Genomic DNA, 22984 nt, shown 5'->3' on the forward strand with positions numbered 1-22984 from the left:
ACGGTATTTTGAACGAATAAAATACATGCATCTACTCTACAATAGTAAGCTAGGTATAGATAGTAGCATTTATATCGAACATGTTATACGGCGATGTACACGATCAAACCATTCCAAAAAATTCAAAGAATATATGTGCCGAACAGATACCTTTAAAAATTCCTTTTTTCCGAGAACCGTCCGTCAGTGGAACGTTTTGCCTTGTGACGCTGTGGAATGCCCGACTGTCGAATCTTTCTTATCAAAATTGAAGTGCATAAGTTGACTCAACCTAAGCGTTTTTTGTTCCCGCTATTGATATTGCTTTGTGGTAGTGATTATTGTCATTGCTGATGGATCAGCGTATGTCTACCGTTAGTGTTTATTTACTAAAGCGTGCTATTGATGCCAGTGTTCTTGTGTTATGTGCCAGTGTTGTTTCTATATGCCTGAACAGCGCGAGCTGGTACAAAGCATTTTTCTTGCTTATTTTTTTATTTTTTATTTTTTCTCGGTGTTAATCTGCTCAAGCAGGCGGATGACACCACTGTTATCATTATCATATCTTGTAGGGCTTTTTTGTACTTTCTTCACCATGTATGCTCACTCCTGCCAAAGGCCTTCTGCGAAGGCTGGCAGTACCTCTATAATAATTAAATAAATACATAAATAAATAAATAAATAAATAAATAAATTTCTTCCTCGTCCTCTGTCTTTTTTGCGCGGTTTCAAGATGCATTCTACTACTAGCCACCAACTAGCCCACCTCTCTCTAATGTATGGTATACGGGGTGTTCCGTATGAGCTAATGCATAGTTACTAAGTTGCAGAAGGCAATTTTCAAAAATTCAAGATGTGTCCTCCGATAGAATGCAGTTACAGAAGTTCCGCGCTCCGTCCTGTTCATTTCTTCCTCGTCCCCTGTCTTTTTTAAAATCAGTTGCTGGGCGAGTTGGTAATTCTTGCTTACATTCACAGAGCAAAGACGAACACGGACAAGAGGGAAGATACCACGAAACGCCGTCTTTGTGGTGTCTGTCTTTTTTGCGCGGTTTCAAGATGCAGTTTTCTACCAGCCACCAACTCGCCCGCCTTTCTCTAATGTATGGTATACGTGGTGTGGCTTATGAGCTAATGCGCAGTTGCTAAGTAGAGGAAGGCAATTTTGCAAAAATCCAAGATGTGTCCTCCGATAGAATGCAGCTACAGATATTCCGCACTCGGTCCTGTTCATTTCTTCCTTGTCCCCTGTATTTTTGCGCGGTTACAAGATGCTTTCGACTACTGGCCACCAATTAGCCCGCCTCTCTCTATTATATGGTATTCGTGGTGTGGCTTATGAGCTAATGCGCCGTTACTGATTAGCAGAAGGTAATTTGGCAAAAATCCAAGATGTGCCCTCCGATAGAATGCGGCTACAGAAATTCCGCGCTCTGTCCTGTTCATTTCTTCCTCGTCCCATGTCTTTTTTGCGCGGTTTCAAGGTGCATTCTACTACTATGAACCAACTAGCCCGCCTCTCTCTTTTGTATGTTATACGTGGTGTTTCTTATGAGCTAATGCGCAGTTACTGATTAGCAGAAGGCAATTTGCAAAAATCCAAGATGTGTCCTCCGAGAGAATGCGGCTACAGAAATTCCGCGCTCTGTCCTGTTCATTTCTTCCTCGTCCCCTGTCTTTTTTGCACGGTTTCAAGATGCATTCTACTACTATCCACCAACTAGCCCGCCTCTCTCTATTGTATGTTATACGTGGTGTTTCTTATGAGCTAATGCGCAGATACTGATTAGCATAAGGCAATTTGGCAAAACTCCAAGATGTGACCTCCGATAGAATGCGGCTACAGAAATTCCGCGCTCTGTCCTGTTCATTTCTTCCTCGTCCCCTGTCTTTTTGCGCGGTATCAAGATGCATTCTACTACTATCCACCAACTAGCCCGCCTCTCTTCATTATATGGTATACGTGGTGTGGCTTATGAGCTAATGCGCAGTTATCAAGTAGCAGAAGGCAATTTGTAAAAATCCAAGTTGTGCCCTTCTATAGAATGCAGTTACAGAAATTCCGCGCTCTGACCTGTTCATTTCTTCCTCGTCCCCTGTCTTTCTTGCGTGGTTTCAAGATGCATTCTACTACTATCCACCAACTAGCCCGCCTCTCTCTATTTTATGTTATACGTTGTGTTTCTTATGAGCTAATGCGCAGTATCTAAGTAGCAGAAGGCAATTTTCAAAAATCCAAGATGTGTTCTCGATAGAATACAGTTACAGAAGATCCGCGCCTGTCCTCTTTTCTTCCTCGTCCCCCGTCTTTTTTTCGCGGTTGCAACATGCATTCTACTACTATCCACCAACTAGCCCGCCTCTCTCTATTGTATGTTACACGTGGTGTTTCTTATGAGCTAATGCGCAGTATCTAACTAGCAGAAGGCAATTTTCAAAAATCCATGATGTGTCGTCCGATAGAATGTGGCTACAGGAATACCGCGCTTTTTTCTGTTCATTTCTTCCTCGTCCCCTGTCTTTTTTGCGTGGTTTCAAGATGCATTCTACTACTAGCCACCAACTAGCCCGCCTCTCTCTATAGTATGGTATACGTGGTGTTTCTTATGAGCTAATGCGCAGTAAATAAGTAGCAGAAGGCAATTTGCAAAAATCCAAGATGTGTCCTCCTATAAAATGCGGCTACAGAAATTCTGCGCTGTGCCCTTTTCATTGCTTCCTCGTCCCTTGTCTTTTTTGCGCGGTTTCAAGATGCATTCTACTACTATCCACCAACTAGCCCGCCTCTCTCTATTGTATGTTATACGTCGAGTTTTTTATGAGCTAATGCGCAGTAACTAAGTAGCAGAAGGCAATTTGCAAAAATCCAAGATGTGTCCTCCTATAGAATGCGGCTACAGAAATTCTGCGCTGTGCCCTTTTCATTGCTTCCTCGTCCTTTGTCTTTTTTGCGCGGTTTCAAGATGCATTCTACTACTATCCACCAACTAGCCCGCCTCTCTCTATTGTATGTTATACGTCGAGTTTCTTATGAGCTAATGCGCAGTTACTGATTAGCAGAAGGCAATTTGGTAAAAATCCAAGTTGTGTCCTTCAATAGAATGCGGCTACAGAAATTCCGCGCTCTGTCCTCTTCATTTCTTCCTCGTCCCCTGCCTTTTTTGCGCGGTTTCAAGAAGCATTCCACTACTATCCAGCAACTAGCCCGCCTCTCTCTATTGTATGTTATACGTGGTGTTTCTTATGAGGTAATGCGCAGTTACTGATTAGCAGAAGGCAATTTGGCAAAAATCCAAGATGTGTCCTTCGATAGAATGCGGCTACAGAAATTCCGCGCTTTGTCCTGTTCATTTCTTCTTCGTCCCCTCTCTTTTTTGCGCGGTTTCAAGGTGCATTCTACTACTATGAACCAACTAGCCCGCCTCTCTCTATTGTATGTTATACGTGGTGTTTCTTATGAGCTAATGCGCAGTTACTGATTAGCAGAATGCAATTTGCAAAAATCCAAGATGTGTCCTCCGATAGAATGCGGCTACAGAAATTCCGCGCTCTGTCCTGTTCATTTCTTCCTCGTCCCCTGTCTTTTTTGCACGGTTTCAAGATGCATTCTACTACTAGCCACCAACTAGCCCGCCTCTCTTTATAGTATGGTATACGTGGTGTTTCTTATGAGCTAATGCGCAGTAACTAAGTAGCAGAAGGCAATTTGCAAAAATCCAAATGTGTCCTCCTATAGAATGCGGCTACAGAAATTCTGCGCTGTGCCCTTTTCATTGCTTCCTCGTCCCTTGTCTTTTTTGCGCGGTTTCAAGATGCATTCTACTACTATCAACCAACTAGCCCGCCTCTCTCTATTGTATGTTATACGTCGAGTTTCTTATGAGCTAATGCGCAGTTACTGATTAGCAGAAGGCAATTTGGTAAAAATCCAAGTTGTGTCCTTCAATAGAATGCGGCTACAGAAATTCCGCGCTCTGTCCTCTTCATTTCTTCCTCGTCCCCTGCCTTTTTTGCGCGGTTTCAAGAAGCATTCCACTACTATCCACCAACTAGCCCGCCTCTCTCTATTGTATGTTATACGTGGTGTTTCTTATGAGCTAATGCGCAGTTACTGATTAGCAGAAGGCAATTTGGCAAAAATCCAAGATGTGTCCTTCGATAGAATGCGGCTACAGAAATTCCGCGCTCTGTCCTGTTGATTTCTTTCTCGTCTTCTGTCTTTTTTGCGCGGTTTCAAGGTGCATTCTACTACTATGAACCGCGCTCTGTCCTGTTCATTTCTTCCTCGTCTCCTGTCTTTCTTGCACGGTTTCAAGATGCATTCTACTACTATCCACCAACTAGCCCGCCTCTCTCTATTGTATGTTATACGTGGTGTTTCTTATGAGCTAATGCGCAGTTACTGATTAGCGTAAGGCAATTTGGCAAAACTCCAAGATGTGACCTCCGATAGAATGCGGCTACAGAAATTCCGCGCTCTGTCCTGTTCATTTCTTCCTCGTCCCCTGTCTTTTTGTGCGGTATGAAGATGCATTCTACTACTATCCACCAACTAGCCCGCCTCTCTCTATTGTATGTTATACGTGTTGTTTCTTATGAGCTAATGCGCAGTTACTGATTAGCAGAAGGCAATTTGTTAAAATCCAAGAAGTGTCCTCCGATAGAATGCAGCTACAGAAATTCCGCACTCTGTCATGTTTATTTCTTCCTCGTCCCCAGTCTTTTTCGCGCGGTTACAAGATGCATTCTACTACTAGCCACCAACTAACCCGCCTCTCTTCATTATATGGTATACGTGGTGTGGCTTATGAGCTAATGCGCAGTTATCAAGTAGCAGAAGGCAATTTGTAAAAATCCAAGATGTGCCCTTCTATAGAATGCAGTTACAGAAATTCCGCGCTCTGACCTGTTCATTTCTTCCTCGTCCCCTGTCTTTTTTGCGCGGTTACAAGATGCATTCTACTACTAGCCACCAACTAGCCCGCCTCTCTTCATTATATGGTATACGTGGTGTGGCTTATGAGCTAATGCGCAGTATCTAAGTAGCAGAAGGCAATTTTCAAAAATCCAAGATGTGTTCTCCGATAGAATACAGTTACAGAAGTTCCGCGCCTGTCCTCTTTTCTTCCTCGTCCCCCGTCTTTTTTTCGCAGTTGCAACATGCATTCTACTACTAGCCACCAACTAGCCCGCCTCTCTCTATTGTATGGTATACGTGGTGTGGCTTATGAGCTAACGCGCAGTTACTAAGTAGCAGAAGGCAATTTGCAAAACTTCAAGATGTGTCCTCCGATAGAATGCAGTTACAGAAGTTCCGCGCTCCGACCTGTTCCTTTATTCCTCGTCCCCTGTCTTTTTTGCGCGGTTACAAGATGCTTTCGACTACTGGCCACCAACTAGCCCGGCTCTCTCTATTATATGGTATTCGCGCTGTGGCTTGTGAGCTAATGAGCCGTTACTGATTAGCAGAAGGCAATTTGACAAAAATCCAAGAAGTGTCCTTCGATAGAATGCAGCTACAAATATTCCGCACTCGGTCCTGTTCATTTCTTCCTCGTCCCCTGTCTTTTTTGCGCGGTTACAAGAAGCATTCTATTACTAGCCAACAACTAGCCCGCCTCTCTCTGTTGTACGGTATATGTGGTGTGGCGTTTGAGCTAATGCGCAGTTACTAAGTTGCAGAAAGCAATTTGGTAAAAACCCAAGGTGTGTCCTCCGATAGAATGCAGCTACAGATTTTCCGCACTCGGTCCTGTTCATTCCTTACTCGTCCCCTGTCTTTTTTGCGCGGCTACAAGATGCATTCGACTACTAGCCACACAAGAGCCAGCCTCTCTCTATTATATGGTATTCGTGGTGTGCTTATGAGCTAATGCGCAGTTTCTGATTAGCAGAAGGCAATTTGGCAAAAATGCAAGACGTGTCCTCCGATAGAATGCAGCTACAGATATTCCGCACTCGGTCCTGTTCATTTCTTCCTCGTCCCCTGTCTTTTTGGCGCTATTACAAGATGCTTTCTACTACAAGCCACCAACTAGCCCGCCTCTCTCTATTGTATGGTTTACGTGGTGTGGCTTATGAGCTAATGCGCAGTTAATAAGTAGCAGGAAGCAATTTGGCAAAAATCCAATATGTGTCCTCCGATAGAATGCGGCTACAGAAACTCCGCGCTCTGTCCTGTTCATTTCTTCCTCGTGCCCTGTCTTTTTTGCGCGCTTACAAGATGCATTCTACTACAAGCCACCAACTAGCCCGCCTCTCTCGATTATATGGTATACGTGGTGTGGCTTATGAGCTAATGCGTAGTTTCTGATTAGCAGAAGGCAATTTGGCGAAAATCCAAGATGTCCCCTCCGATAGAATGCAGCTACAGATATTCCGCACTCGGTCCTGTTCATTCCTTCCTCGTCCCCTGTCATTTTTGCGCGGTTACAAGATGCTTTCGACTAATAGCTACCAACTAGCCCGCCTCTCTCTATTGTATGGTATACGTGGTGTGCCGAATGAGCTAATGCGCATTTACTAAGTAGCATAAGGCAATTTGGCAAAAATCCAAGACGTGTCCTCCCATAGAATGCACCTACAGATGTTCCGCACTCGGTACTGTTCATTTCTTCCTCGTCCCCTGTCTTTTTTGCGCGGTTACAAGATGCATTCTACTACTAGCCACCAACTAGCCCGCCTCTCTTCATTATATGGTATATGTGGTGTGGCTTATGAGCTAATGCGCAGTATCTAAGTAGCAGAAGGCAATTTTCAAAAATCCAAGATGTGTTCTCCGATAGAATACAGTTACAGAAGTTCCGCGCCTGTCCTCTTTTCTTTCTCGTCCCCTGTCTTTTTTTCGCGGTTGCAACATGCATTCTACTACTAGCCACCAACTAGCCCGCCTGTCTCTATTGTATGGTATACGTGGTGTGGCCTATGAGCTAACGCGCAGTTGCTAAGCAGCAGAAGGCAATTTGCAAAAATCCAAGATGTGTCGTCCGATAGAATGCGGCTAGACGAATACCGCGCTTTTTCACTCTTTTTTCACTCCTTGCCTTCAAAACTTTTATCAGACCCGTTCTTGAATACGCTTCTGTAGTCTGGGATCCGTGCACTCAATTAAACATTGCCAAACTCGAAAGCATCCAAAAAAAGGCAGTTCGATTCATCTATAACACATAGAGTTGGCGTACCTCAGCAACTGCACTTGTGGAAAAAGCTAATTTAGAACCATTACAATTGCGACGGTATTTTGAACGAATGAAATACATGCATCTACTCTACAATAGTAAGCTAGGTATAGATAGTAGCATTTATATCGAACATGTTATACGGCGATGTACACGATCAAACCATTCCAAAAAATTCAAAGAATATATGCGCCGAACAGATACCTTTAAAAATTCCTTTTTTCCGAGAACCGTCCGTCAGTGGAACGTTTTGCCTTGTGACGCTGTGGAATGCCCGACTGTCGAATCTTTCTTATCAAAATTGAAGTGCATAAGTTGACTCAACCTAAGAGTTTTTTGTTCCCGCTATTGATATTGCTTTGTGGTAGTGATTATTGTCATTGCTGATGGATCAGCGTATGTCTACTGTTAGTGTTTATTTACTAAAGCGTGCTATTGATGCCAGTGTTCTTGTGTTATGTGCCAGTGTTGTTTCTATATGCCTGAACAGCGCGAGCTTGTACAAAGCATTTTTCTTGCTTATTGTTTTATTTTTCCTTTTTTCTCGGTGTTAATCTGCTCAAGCAGGCGGATGACACCACTGTCATCATTATCATATCTTGTAGCACTTTTTTGTGCTTTCTTCACCATGTATGCTCACTCCTGCCAAAGGCCTTCTGCGAAGGCTGGCAGTACCTCTGAAATAAATAAATAAATAAATAAATAAATAAATTTCTTCCTCGTCCCCTGTCTTTTCTGCGCGGTTTCAAGATGCATTCTACGACTAGCCACCAACTAGCCCGCCTCTCTCTAATGTATGGTATACGGGGTGTTCCGTATGAGCTAATGCATAGTTACTAAGTTGCAGAAGGCAATTTGCAAAAATTCAAGATGTGTCCTCCGATAGAATGCAGTTACAGAAGTTCCGCGCTCCGTCCTGTTCATTTCTTCCTCGTCCCCTGTCTTTTTTAAAATCAGTTGCTGGGCGAGTTGGTACTTCTTGCTTACATTCACAGAGCAAAGACGAACACGGACAAGAGGGAAGATACCACGAAACGCCTTCTTTGTGGTGTCTGTCTTTTTTGCGCGGTTTCAAGATGCATTTTTCTACCAGCCACCAACTAGCCCGCCTCTATCTATTGTATGGTATACGTGGTGAGGCGTTTGAGCTAATGCGCAGTTACTAAGTAGCAGAAAGCAATTTGGTAAAAATACAAGATGTGTCCTCCGATAGAATGCAGCTAATGAAATTCCGCGCTCTGTCCTGTTCCTTTCTTCGTCGTCCCCTGTCTTTTTTGCGCGGCTACAAGATGCATTCGACTACTAGCCACCAACTAGCCCGCCTCTCTCTATTGTATGGTACACGTGGTGTCGCTTATGAGCTAATGCGCAGTTATTAAGTAGCAGAAGGCAATTTGGAAAAAATCCAAGATGTGTCCTCCTATAGAATGCAGCTACAGATATTTCGCACTCGGTACTGTTCATTTATTCCTCGTCCCTTGTCTTTTTTGCGCGGTTACAAGAAGCATTCTATTACTAGCCAACAACTAGCCCGCCTCTCTCTGTTGTACGGTATACGTGGTGTGGCGTTTGAGCTAATGCGCAGTTACTAAGTTGCAGAAAGCAATTTCGTAAAAGCCAAGGTGTGTCCTCCGATAGAATGCAGCTACAGATATTCCGCACTCGGTCCTGTTCATTTTTTCCTCGTCCACTGTCTTTCTTGCGCGGTTACAAGATGTATTCGACTACAAGCCACCAACTAGCTCGCCTCTCTCTATTGTATGGTATACGTGGTGTGGCTTATCAGCTAATGCGCAGTTACTGATTACCAGAAGGCAATTTGGCAAAAATCCAAGATGTGTCCTCCTATAGAATGCAGCTACAGATATTCCGCACTCGGTCCTGTTCATTTCTTCTTCGTCCCTTGTCTTTTTGCGCGGCTACAAGATGCATTCGACTACTAGCCACACACTAGCCAGCCTCTCTCTATTATATGGTATTCGTGGTGTGCTTATGAGCTAATGCGCAGTTTCTGATTAGCCGAATTCAATTTGGCAAAAATGCAAGACGTGTCCTCCGATAGTATGCAGCTACAGATATTCCGCACTCGGTCCTGTCAATTCTTCCTCGTGCCCTGTATTTTTTGCGCGGTTACAAGATGCATTCTGCTACAAGCCACCAACTAGCCCGCCTCCCTCGATTGTATGGTATGCGTGTTGTGGCTTATGAGCTAATGCGCAGTCACTAAGTAGCAGAAAGCAATTTGCAAAAATCCAAGATGTGTCCTCCGATACAAGACGGTTACAGAAATTCCGCGCCTGTCCTGTTCATTTCTTCCTCGTCCCCTGTCGTTTTTGCGCGGTTTCAAGATACGTTCTACTGCTAGCCAACAACTAGCCCGCCTCTCTCTATTGTATGGTATACGTGGTGTGGCGTAAGAGCTAATGCGCAGTTACTAAGTAGCGGAAGGCAATTTGGCAAAAATCCAAGATGTGTCCTCCGAGGGAATGCAGGTACAGATATTCTGCACTCGGTCCTGTTCATTTCTTCCTCATTCCGTGTCTTTTTTGCGCGGCTGCAAGATGCATTCGACTACTATCCACCAACTAGCCCGCCTCTCTCTATTGTATGTTATACGTGGTGTTTCTTATGAGCTAATGCGCAGTTAATAAGTAGCAGAAGGCAATTTGGCAAAAATCCAAGACGTGTCCTCCCATAGAATGCACCTACAGATGTTCCGCACTCGGTACTGTTCATTTCTTCCTCGTCCCCTGTCTTTTTTGCGCGGTTACAAGATGCATTCTACTACTAGCCACCAACTAGCCCGCCTCTCTTCATTATATGGTATATGTGGTGTGGCTTATGAGCTAATGCGCAGTATCTAAGTAGCAGAAGGCAATTTTCAAAAATCCAAGATGTGTTCTCCGATAGAATGCGGCTAGACGAATACCGCGCTTTTTCACTCTTTTTTCACTCCTTGCCTTCAAAATTTTTATCAGACCCGTTCTTGAATACGCTTCTGTAGTCTGGGATCCGTGCACTCAATTAAACATTGCCAAACTCGAAAGCATCCAAAAAAAGGCAGTTCGATTCATCTATAACACATAGAGTTGGCGTACCTCAGCAACTGCACTTGTGGAAAAAGCTAATTTAGAACCATTACAATTGCGACGGTATTTTGAACGAATGAAATACATGCATCTACTCTACAATAGTAAGCTAGGTATAGATAGTAGCATTTATATCGAACATGTTATACGGCGATGTACACGATCAAACCATTCCAAAAAATTCAAAGAATATATGCGCCGAACAGATACCTTTAAAAATTCCTTTTTTCCGAGAACCGTCCGTCAGTGGAACGTTTTGCCTTGTGACGCTGTGGAATGCCCGACTGTCGAATCTTTCTTATCAAAATTGAAGTGCATAAGTTGACTCAACCTAAGAGTTTTTTGTTCCCGCTATTGATATTGCTTTGTGGTAGTGATTATTGTCATTGCTGATGGATCAGCGTATGTCTACTGTTAGTGTTTATTTACTAAAGCGTGCTATTGATGCCAGTGTTCTTGTGTTATGTGCCAGTGTTGTTTCTATATGCCTGAACAGCGCGAGCTTGTACAAAGCATTTTTCTTGCTTATTGTTTTATTTTTCCTTTTTTCTCGGTGTTAATCTGCTCAAGCAGGCGGATGACACCACTGTCATCATTATCATATCTTGTAGCACTTTTTTGTGCTTTCTTCACCATGTATGCTCACTCCTGCCAAAGGCCTTCTGCGAAGGCTGGCAGTACCTCTGAAATAAATAAATAAATAAATAAATAAATAAATAAATAAATAAATAAATAAATTTCTTCCTCGTCCCCTGTCTTTTCTGCGCGGTTTCAAGATGCATTCTACGACTAGCCACCAACTAGCCCGCCTCTCTCTAATGTATGGTATACGGGGTGTTCCGTATGAGCTAATGCATAGTTACTAAGTTGCAGAAGGCAATTTGCAAAAATTCAAGATGTGTCCTCCGATAGAATGCAGTTACAGAAGTTCCGCGCTCCGTCCTGTTCATTTCTTCCTCGTCCCCTGTCTTTTTTAAAATCAGTTGCTGGGCGAGTTGGTACTTCTTGCTTACATTCACAGAGCAAAGACGAACACGGACAAGAGGGAAGATATCACGAAACGCCTTCTTTGTGGTGTCTGTCTTTTTTGCGCGGTTTCAAGATGCATTTTTCTACCAACCACCAACTAGCCCGCCTCTATCTATTGTATGGTATACGTGGTGAGGCGTTTGAGCTAATGCGCAGTTACTAAGTAGCAGAAAGCAATTTGGTAAAAATACAAGATGTGTCCTCCGATAGAATGCAGCTAATGAAATTCCGCGCTCTGTCCTGTTCCTTTCTTCGTCGTCCCCTGTCTTTTTTGCGCGGCTACAAGATGCATTCGACTACTAGCCACCAACTAGCCCGCCTCTCTCTATTGTATGGTACACGTGGTGTCGCTTATGAGCTAATGCGCAGTTATTAAGTAGCAGAAGGCAATTTGGAAAAAATCCAAAATGTGTCCTCCCATAGAATGCACCTACAGATGTTTCGCACTCGGTACTGTTCATTTATTCCTCGTCCCTTGTCTTTTTTGCGCGGTTACAAGAAGCATTCTATTACTAGCCAACAACTAGCCCGCCTCTCTCTGTTGTACGGTATACGTGGTGTGGCGTTTGAGCTAATGCGCAGTTACTAAGTTGCAGAAAGCAATTTCGTAAAAGCCAAGGTGTGTCCTCCGATAGATTGCAGCTACAGATATTCCGCACTCGGTCCTGTTCATTTCTTCCTCGTCCACTGTCTTTCTTGCGCGGTTACAAGATGTATTCGACTACAAGCCACCAACTAGCTCGCCTCTCTCTATTGTATGGTATACGTGGTGTGGCTTATCAGCTAATGCGCAGTTACTGATTACCAGAAGGCAATTTGGCAAAAATCCAAGATGTGTCCTCCTATAGAATGCAGCTACAGATATTCCGCACTCGGTCCTGTTCATTTCTTCTTCGTCCCTTGTCTTTTTGCGCGGCTACAAGATGCATTCGACTACTAGCCACACACTAGCCAGCCTCTCTCTATTATATGGTATTCGTGGTGTGCTTATGAGCTAATGCGCAGTTTCTGATTAGCCGAATTCAATTTGGCAAAAATGCAAGACGTGTCCTCCGATAGTATGCAGCTACAGATATTCCGCACTCGGTCCTGTCAATTCTTCCTCGTGCCCTGTATTTTTTGCGCGGTTACAAGATGCATTCTGCTACAAGCCACCAACTAGCCCGCCTCCCTCGATTGTATGGTATGCGTGTTGTGGCTTATGAGCTAATGCGCAGTCACTAAGTAGCAGAAAGCAATTTGCAAAAATCCAAGATGTGTCCTCCGATACAAGACGGTTACAGAAATTCCGCGCCTGTCCTGTTCATTTCTTCCTCGTCCCCTGTCGTTTTTGCGCGGTTTCAAGATACGTTCTACTGCTAGCCAACAACTAGCCCGCCTCTCTCTATTGTATGGTATACGTGGTGTGGCGTAAGAGCTAATGCGCAGTTACTAAGTAGCGGAAGGCAATTTGGCAAAAATCCAAGATGTGTCCTCCGAGGGAATGCAGGTACAGATATTCTGCACTCGGTCCTGTTCATTTCTTCCTCATTCCGTGTCTTTTTTGCGCGGCTGCAAGATGCATTCGACTACTATCCACCAACTAGCCCGCCTCTCTCTATTGTATGTTATACGTGGTGTTTCTTATGAGCTAATGCGCAGTTAATAAGTAGCAGAAGGCAATTTGGCAAAAATCCAAGACGTGTCCTCCCATAGAATGCACCTACAGATGTTCCGCACTCGGTACTGTTCATTTCTTCCTCGTCCCCTGTCTTTTTTGCGCGGTTACAAGATGCATTCTACTACTAGCCACCAACTAGCCCGCCTCTCTTCATTATATGGTATACGTGGTGTGGCTTATGAGCTAATGCGCAGTATCTAAGTAGCAGAAGGCAATTTTCAAAAATCCAAGATGTGTTCTCCGATAGAATACAGTTACAGAAGTTCCGCGCCTGTCCTCTTTTCTTTCTCGTCCCCTGTCTTTTTTACGCGGTTGCAACATGCATTCTACTACTAGCCACCAACTAGCCCGCCTGTCTCTATTGTATGGTATACGTGGTGTGGCTTATGAGCTAACGCGCAGTTGCTAAGCAGCAGAAGACAATTTGCAAAAAATCCAAGATGTGTCGTCCGATAGAATGCGGCTACAGGAATACCGCGCTTTTTCACTCTTTTTTCACTCCTTGCCTTCAAAACTTTTATCAGACCCGTTCTGAATACGCTTCTGTAGTCTGGGATCCGTGCACTCAATTAAACATTGCCAAACTCGAAAGCATCCAAAAAAAGGCAGTTCGATTCATCTATAACTCATACAGTTGGCGTACCTCAGCAACTGCACTTGTGGAAAAAGCTAATTTAGAACCATTACAATTGCGACGGTATTTTGAACGAATGAAATACATGCATCTACTCTACAATAGTAAGCTAGGTATAGATAGTAGCATTTATATCGAACATGTTATACGGCGATGTACACGATCAAACCATTCCAAAAAATTCAAATATATGTGCCGAACAGATACCTTTAAAAATTCCTTTTTTCCGAGAACCGTCCGTCAGTGGAACGTTTTGCCTTGTGACGCTGTGGAATGCCCGACTGTCGAATCTTTCTTATCAAAATTGAAGTGCATAAGTTGACTCAACCTAAGCGTTTTTTGTTCCCGCTATTGATATTGCTTTGTGGTAGTGATTATTGTCATTGCTGATGGATCAGCGTATGTCTACCGTTAGTGTTTATTTACTAAAGCGTGCTATTGATGCCAGTGTTCTTGTGTTATGTGAGTGTTGTTTCTATATGCCTGAACAGCGCGAGCTTGTACAAAGCATTTTTCTTGCTTATTTTTTTATTTTTCATTTTTTCTCGGTGTTAATCTGCTCAAGCAGGCGGATGACACCACTGTTATCATTATCATATCTTGTAGCGCTTTTTTGTACTTTCTTCACCATGTATGCTCACTCCTGCCAAAGGCCTTCTGCGAAGGCTGGCAGTAACTCTGAAATAAATAAATAAATAAATAAATAAATAAATAAATTTCTTCCTCGTCCCCTGTCTTTTTTGCGCGGTTACAAGATGCATTCTACTGCTAGCCAACTAGCCCGCCTCTCTCTATTGTATGGTATACGTGGTGTGGCGTAAGAGCTAATGCGCAGTTACTAAGTAGTGGAAGGCAATTTGCAAAAATCCAAGATGTGTCCTCCGAGAGAATGCAGGTACAGATATTCTGCACTCGGTCCTTTTCATTTCTTCCTCATTCCGTGTCTTTTTTGCGCGGTTACAAGATGCATTCTACTACAAGCCACCAGCTAGCCCGCCTCTCTCTATTGTATGGTATATGTGGTGTGGCGTATGAGCTAATGTGGAGTTACTAAGTAACAGGAGGCAATTTGGCAAAAATTCAAGATTTGTCCTCCGATAGAATGCAGCTATTGAAATTCCGCGCTCTGTCCTGTTCATTTCTTCCTCGTCCCCTGTCTTTTTTGCGCGGCTGCAAGATGCATTCGACTACTATCCACCAACTAGCCCGCCTCTCTCTATTGTATGTTATACGTGGTGTGTCTTATGAGCTAATGCGCAGTTACTGATTATCAGAAGGCAATTTGTTAAAATCGAAGAAGTGCCCAGTCATAGAATGCAGGGACAGAAATTCCGCGCTCTCTCATGTTCATTTCTACCTCGTCCCCTGTCTTTTTTGCGCGGTTACAAGATGCATTCTACTACTAGCCACAAACTAGCCCGCCTCTCTTCATTATATGGTATACGTGATGTGGCTTATGAGCTAATGCGCAGTTATTAAGCAGCAGAAGGCAATGTGTACAAATCCAAGATGTGTCCTCCGATACAAGACGGTTACAGAAATTCCGCGCCTGTCCTGTTCATTTCTTCCTCGTCCCCTGTCGTTTTTGCGCGGCTACAAGATGCATTCTGCTACAAGCCACACACTAGCCCGCCTCTCTCTATTGTATGGTATACGTGGTGTGGCGTAAGAGCTAATGCGCAGTTACTAAGTAGCGGAAGGCAATTTGCAAAAATCCAAGATGTGTCCTTTGATAGAAGACGGTTACAGAAATTCCGCGCTATGTCCTGTCAATTCTTCCTCGTGCCCTGTATTTTTTGCGCGGTTACAAGATGCATTCTGCTACAAGCCACCAACTAGCCCGCCTCTCTCGATTGTATGGTATGCGTGTTGTGGCTTATGAGCTAATGCGCAGTCACTAAGTAGCAGAAAGCAATTTGCAAAAATCCAAGATGTGTCCTCCGATACAAGACGGTTACAGAAATTCCGCGCCTGTCCTGTTCATTTCTTCCTCGTCCCCTGTCGTTTTTGCGCGGTTTCAAGATGCGTTCTACTGCTAGCCAACAACTAGCCCGCCTCTCTCTATTGTATGGTATACGTGGTGTGGCGTAATCGCTAATGCGCAGTTACTAAGTAGCGGAAGGCAATTTGGCAAAAATCCAAGATGTGTCCTCCGAGGGAATGCAGGTACAGATATTCTGCACTCGGTCCTGTTCATTTCTTCCTCATTCCGTGTCTTTTTTGCGCGGCTGCAAGATGCATACGACTACTATCCACCAACTAGCCCGCCTCTCTCTATTGTATGTTATACGTGGTGATTCTTATGAGCTAATGCGCAGTTACTGATTAGCAGAAGGCAATTTGTTAAAATCCAAGAAGTGCCCTGTCATAGAATGCAGCTACAGAAATTCCGCGCTCTCTCATGTTCATTTCCTCCTCGTCCCCTGTCTTTTTTGCGCGGTAACAAGATGCATTCTACTACTAGCCACCAACTAGCCCGCCTCTCTTCATTATATGGTATACGTGATGTGGCTTATGAGCTAATGCGCAGCTATTAAGTAGCAGAAGGCAATGTGTAAAAATCCAAGATGTGCCCTTCGATACAAAGCAGTTACAGAAATTCCGCGCTCTGACCTGTTCATTTCTTCCTCCGATAGAATTAGCAGAAAGCAATTTGGAAAAAATCCAAGATGTTTCCTTCGATAGAATGCAGCTACAGATATTCCGCACTCGGTCCTGTTCATTTCGTCCTCGTTCCCTGTTTCTTTTGCGCGGTTACAGATGCATTCTATTACTAGCCGGCAACTAGCCCGCCTCTCTCTATTGTATGGTATACGTGGTGTGGCGTTTGAGCTAATGCGCGTTTACTAAGTTGCCGAAAGCAATTTGGCAAAAATCCAAGATGTGCACTCTGATAGATCTCGGCTACAGAAATTCCGCGCTGTGTCCTGTTCATTCTTCCTCGTGCCCTGTATTTTTTGCGCGGTTACAAGATGCATTCTACTACAAGCCACAAACTAGCCCGCATCTCTTGATTATATGGTATACGTGTTGTGGCTTATGAGCTAATGCTAAGTGACTAAGTAGCAAAAAGCAATTTGCAAAAATCCAGGATGTGTCCTTCGATAGAAGACGGTTACAGAAGTTACGCGCCTGTCCTGTTCTTTTCTTCTTCGTCCCCTGTCTTTTTTGCGCGGTTGAAGATGCGTTCTACTACTAGCCACCAACTAGCCCGCCTCTCTCTATTGTATGGTATACGTGGTGTTTCTTATGAGCTAATGCGCAGTTACTAAGCAGCGGAAGGCAATTTGGCAAAAATCCAAGATGCGTCCTCCGAGAGAATGCAGCTACAGATATTCTGCACTCGCTCCTGTTCATTTCTTCCTCATTCCGTGTCTTTTTTCCGCGGTTACAAGATGCATTCTACTACTAGCCACCAGCTAGCCCGTCTCTCTCTATTATATGGTACTCGTGGTTGGCTTATGAGCTAATGCGCAATTTCTGATTAGCAGAAGGCAATTTGGCAAAAATCCAAGATGTGTCCTCCAATAGAATGCAGCTACAGATATTCCGCACTCGGTCCTGTTCATTTCTTCCTCGTCCCCTGTCTTTTTTGCGCGGTTACAAGATGCATTCTACTACAAGCCACCAACTAGCCCGCCTCCTCTATTGTATGGTTTACGTGGTGTGGCTTATGAGCTAATGCGCAGTTACTAAGTAGCAGAAAGCAATTTGGCAAAAATCCAAGATCTGTCCTCCTATAGAATGCGGCTACAGAAAATCCATGCTCTGTCCTGTTCGTTTCTTCCTCGTCCCCTGTCTTTTTTGCGCGGTTTCAAGATGCGGTCTACTTCTATCCACCAACCAGCCCGCTTCTCTCTATTGTATAATATACGTGGTGTTTCTTATGAGCTAATGCGCAGTTACTGATTAGCAGACGGCAATTTGTTAAAATCCAAGAAGTGCCCTGTCATAGAATGCAGCTACAGAAATTCCGCGCTCTGTCCTGTTCATTTCTTCCTCGTCCCCTGTCTTTTTTGCGCGGTTACAAGATGCATTCGACTACTGGCCACCAACTAGCCCGCCTCTCTTCATTATATGGTATACGTGATGTGGCTTATGAGCTAATGCGCAGTTATTAAGTAGCAGAAGGCAATGTGTAAAAATCCAAAATGTGTCCTCCGATAGAATGCAGCTATAGATATTCCGCACTGGGTCCTGTACATTTCGTCCTCGTTTCCTGTCTTTTTTGCGCGGTTACAAGATGCATTCTATTACTAGCCGACAACTAGCCCGCCACTCTCTATTGTATGGTATACGTGGTGTGGCGTTTGAGCTAATGCGCAGTTACTATGTTGCAGAAAGCAATTTGGCAAAAATCCAACATGTGTCCTCCGATAGAATGCGGCTACAGAAATTCCGCGCTCTGTCCTGTTCATTCTTCCTCATGCCCTGTATTTTTTGCGCGGTTACAAGATGCATTCTTCTACAAGCCACCAACTAGCCCGCCTCTCTCGATTATATGGTATAATTAGTGTGGCTTATGAGCTAATGCGCAATTTCTGATTAGCAGAAGGCAATTTGGCAAAAATCCAAGATGTGTCATCCAATAGAATGCAGCTACAGATATTCCGCACTCGGTCCTGTTCATTTCTTCCTCGTCCCCTGTCTTTTTTGCGCGGTTACAAGATGCATTCTACTACAAGCCACCAACTAGCCCGCCTCCTCTATTGTATGGTTTACGTGGGGTGGCTTATGAGCTAATGCGCAGTTACTAAGTAGCAGAAAGCAATTTGGCAAAAATCCAAGATCTGTCCTCCTATAGAATGCGGCTACAGAAAATCCATGCTCTGTCCTGTTCGTTTCTTCCTCGTCCCCTGTCTTTTTTGCGCGGTTTCAAGATGCATTCTACTTCTATCCACCAACCAGCCCGCTTCTCTCTATTCTTTATTATACGTGGTGTTTCTTATGAGCTAATGCGCAGTTACTAAGGAGCAGAAGGCAATTTTGCAAAAATCCAAAATGTGTCCTCCGATAGAATGAAGCTACAGATATTCCGCACTCGGTCCTGTTCATTTCTTCCTTGTCCCCTGTCTTTTTTGCGCGGCTACAAGATGCATTCGACTACTAGCCACCAACTAGCCCGCCTCTCTCTATTGTATGGTGTACGTGGTGTGGCTTATGAGCTAATGCGCAGTTACTAAGTAGCAGAAGGCAATTTGGCAAAAATCCAAGATGTGTCCTAGATTGGGCATGTCAGCAGCAGACACGGCAACATGCTAAGCAATCCCTTTTGCTTTGCACTTCAGGTCTTTCTCGGAGCCCTGCTTGCGCCGCGTGAGTGGTATCAAGCGACACGTGCGAACCATGTTCAAGGATTCGATGCCGTATCAGCAGCACTGCTTTCCGACGGAGTCATCACTGAACCAGACCAACCTTGGCTATCAGCTTCCACACCTTTGACGACATCGGGGACGTCATGTCACGTGTCTCATCCATCGACTATAAATCCACCACCGGAGCTTTTCTTCGCCAGTGGGCATGTCAGCAGCAGACACGGCAACATGCTAAGCAATCCCTTTTGCTTTGCACTTGAGGTCTTTCTCGGAGCCCTGCTAGCGCCGCGTGAGTGGTATCAAGCGACACGTGCGAACCATGTTCAAGGATTCGATGCCGTATCAGCAGTACTGCTTTCCGACGGAGTCATCACTGAACCAGACCAACCTTGGCTATCAGCTTCCACACCTTTGACGACATCGGGGACGTCATGTCACGTGGCTCATCCATTGACTATAAATCCACCACCGGAGCTTTTCTTCGCCAGTGGGCATGTCAGCAGCAGACACGGCAACATGCTAAGCAATCCCTTTTGCTTTGCACTTCAGGTCTTTCTCGGAGCCCTGCTAGCGCCGCGTGAGTGGTATCAAGCGACACGTGCGAACAATGTTCAAGGATTCGATGCCGTATCAGCAGTACTGCTTTCCGACGGAGTCATCACTGAACCAGACCAACCTTGGCTATCAGCTTCCACACCTTTGACGACATCGGGGCCGTCATGTGACGTGGCTCATCCATCGACTATAAATCCACCACCGGAGCTTTTCTTCGCCAGTGGGCATGTCAGCAGCAGACACGGCAACATGCTAAGCAATCCCTTTTGCTTTGCACTTCAGGTCTTTCTCGGAGCCCTGCTAGCGCCGCGTGAGTGGTATCAAGCGACACGTGCGAACCATGTTCAAGGATTCGATGCCGTATCAGCAGTACTGCTTTCCGACGGAGTCATCACTGAACCAGACCAACCTTGGCTATCAGCTTCCACACCTTTGACGACATCGGGGACGTCATGTCACGTGGCTCATCCATTGACTATAAATCCACCACCGGAGCTTTTCTTCGCCAGTGGGCATGTCATCAGCAGACACACAACATGCTAAGCAATCCCTTTTGCTTTGCACTTCAGGTTGGTAATCTCAAATAATTTCAAATATGAACATTGTTATCGAAGTGACGATCATTCTTTAGTGCTGCTGCCCTGCCCACTGAGCGTTGAGTGCTTTCTGTCTTGTGTTATTACATTATCGAAAGATCTGTTGTCTTGTGGCGATATTGAAGCAAATCCTGGTCCAACTGAAAAAGAGATGCTATCGGAGTTACTAGCAGGCCAGGGTAAGATTACTTCAACAATGGAGGGCCTACAGGCATCACAAAACAAGATAGAAGACAAGCTTTCCTCTTTAACTGAGCGGATTGACGGTATTGAGAGACAGTTATCCGGCCTAAATGTCTTAGCCACGAAGGTGAAAGATATGGAATCTACCATATCAGAACTTCAGGGGCAGCTTACTTTAGTTAGAAACCAGATGGATGACTTAGAAAACAGAGGTAGAAGAAATAACCTTATCATTTACGGTATAGAGGAGGACAGCATTGAGTCTAACCATGAACTGGAAGAGAAAGTAACAAACGGCGTTTTTCAGGAAAAGCTGGGTTTAACGGTAGGTGGCGTCGAAAGATGCCATAGAATGGGTAAAAAGGAAGCAAGCAAGGTGCGACCTGTCATTTTAAAACTGCTCGATTTCCGTGAAAAAATGTCCATATTACAATCATGTCACAAGCTCAAAGACTCCGGCATATCAATAGCTGAGGATTATTCAAAACGAGTTCGAGAAATACGTAAACAGTTATGGAAAAGCTGTAAAGAAGAGAGAGACGAAGGAGCCAAAGCAAAGTTATTATTCGATAAACTAAGCGTTGATAACGTCCTATTTGGTTGGGACGAAGCGAAAGGTTCTCGCTTCAGGCTTAGAAAGAAATCAAACTGACTTCTCACCAATAAACCTCGGACCCTGAAAATATTAAATGTTAATTGTAGGAGTGTTCTAAACAAGACTGCTGAGTTGGAGGCTCTTCTGCATTTGCACGATCCAGAAATTGCGGTTTTGACTGAGACTTGGCTTAACGACACAGTATTTGACAGTGAGTTTGTACCCACTGGCTACAGTTCGTACAGAAAATACCGTGATGGTAGAGGTGGAGGCGTTAGCATACTCTTTAAGTCAACCTTGCGAATTTTCCCAATGTCTGATATACCCAATGTAGAGTATTTTTTTGTAAAGCATACTATGGAAATGTTAGATATGTTATTGCAGCAATGTATAGGCCCCCTAGTTCTACCGTTTCCGTTCTAGACGATCTCAAACAATATTTGTACACAAATGTCAAACTTGGTGATCGTATTATATTGGCAGGTGATTTTAATTTACCTAATATAGACTGGTCGACGTTCTCACTTGAAAAACATGACGCTTTAGGTGAAGCAATGTTGGACATTGCTTTTTCCTTTGATTTATTGCAAATTGTGGTACAAAGCACAAGAATTCAGGGCAGTTCTCAGTCAGTCCTTGACCTATTTTTTGTCAGCGGATCAATAGGCGCAGATACAAATTACGAAATAGTACCTGGAATTTCAGACCACGAAGCTGTCCTACTCACCATTGCTGATGCCGTCTTGGATAGCAAGCCTAAATATCCATCTTACACAAACTTTTCTCGAGCCGATGATGTATCAATCATTGACATACTTTCGCTTAACTTCTATGCCTTTTCAGATAGCACAGATGATGTGCATTCGCTTTGGTGCAGGTTTAAAAAATTAGTAAAAGAGTGCATTGACCGTTTTGTCCCGCTGATAACTAAAAAGAAAAACGGCAGGAACCCCTGGATCTCCCGTGAGACGTTACGACTCCAAAGGCAATTGAAGCGTCTTAAGAAAAGATTGAAAATACATGCTGCACAGGCGGTCAAAAACAAGATTGACGAAATTTCCTCCCGCCTTAAAAATAAAGTATATGCCGATAAACAACGCTACTATGGTGAATCACTGCCCAGTTTCATAACTACAGCTCCAGAAAAGTTTTGGCGTTCTATTTCTCCGACTTCCAAGGAATGTGATGTGTTTCAGGTTGATGGTAAAGATGTGTGCGATGGCAAGGAAATAGCAAATGCTTTTAATAAACATTTTAAGTCCGTCTTTACTAAAGATAATGGCGTAATGCCGTCTTTCGAATTACCTACGTCACCTATACCCGATGTTAAAATAAGTGAAACAGGAATACTAAACATGCTTTTAAATCTGGACATTAAAAAGTCTTGCGGTCCGGACAACATTCCAAACACATTTTTAAAGCGGTATGCAGAATGGACCTCAAAATATCTGCACGTTCTGTTCACGAGATCATTGTGCGAGGGACAAGTGCCGAGCGACTGGAGGACTGCCACAGTGAAGCCACTACATAAGGCAGGAAAAAAACAGTGCATTCAAAATTACCGCCCAATTTCTTTAACATCTACGGTATGTAAACTTTTGGAACACATAATTCATAATCATATCTCAGAGTTCTTGGAGAAATATAATATACTTACGAAGCATCAACATGGTTTCCGAAAAGGCTACTCTACAAATACCCAATTGGTTCTAACAGTGCATGACTTTGCTAAAGCAATTAACAATGGGAAACAAATAGACGCTGTTTTTATGGATTTTTCAAAGGCTTTCGACAAGGTGTCTCATAAAAAGTTACTTCACAAATTAGGCGCAATACTGAAAAATTCTCAACTAATTAATTGGCTTGCGGCTTATCTTGAGAACAGAGAACAATTTGTTGTTTTTAATGACCACCATTCAGAACGACTTTCAGTTGGCTCTGGCGTCCCGCAGGGCTCGGTGCTTGGGCCTCTTTTGTTTCTTTTGTTTATTAATGATGTACTGCATGGTATTCCCGTTAAGGTTAAACTTTATGCTGACGACTGTGTATTGTACTCGGAAATAGAGAATGCCGCTGACCAGGAACTGCTGAACAATGCCTTAGGACAAGTTGTTGCCTGGTGCAAAGCTTGGCAAATGTCAATTAATTTTCAAAAAACTGTTTTTATGACC

At 43.9% G+C, this 22984-nt stretch overlaps 1 protein-coding gene across 1 annotated transcript in view; it reads left to right on the forward strand.

The window, feature by feature from the left end:
- LOC144108745 (uncharacterized) overlaps positions 1 to 20945 on the forward strand; it is a 189096-nt gene extending 168151 nt beyond the window's left edge. The window contains exon 2 of the mRNA XM_077641911.1: positions 20134 to 20945. Coding sequence (XP_077498037.1) covers positions 20134 to 20870 — 737 coding nt within the window. The 3' untranslated portion in view covers positions 20871 to 20945. The remainder of the gene's footprint in view (positions 1 to 20133) is intronic.
- Positions 20946 to 22984: the final 2039 nt, after the last annotated feature.

This window comes from Amblyomma americanum, chromosome 10 (assembly GCF_052857255.1).
Source record: "Amblyomma americanum isolate KBUSLIRL-KWMA chromosome 10, ASM5285725v1, whole genome shotgun sequence".
Taxonomy (NCBI): Eukaryota; Metazoa; Arthropoda; class Arachnida; order Ixodida; family Ixodidae; genus Amblyomma; species Amblyomma americanum.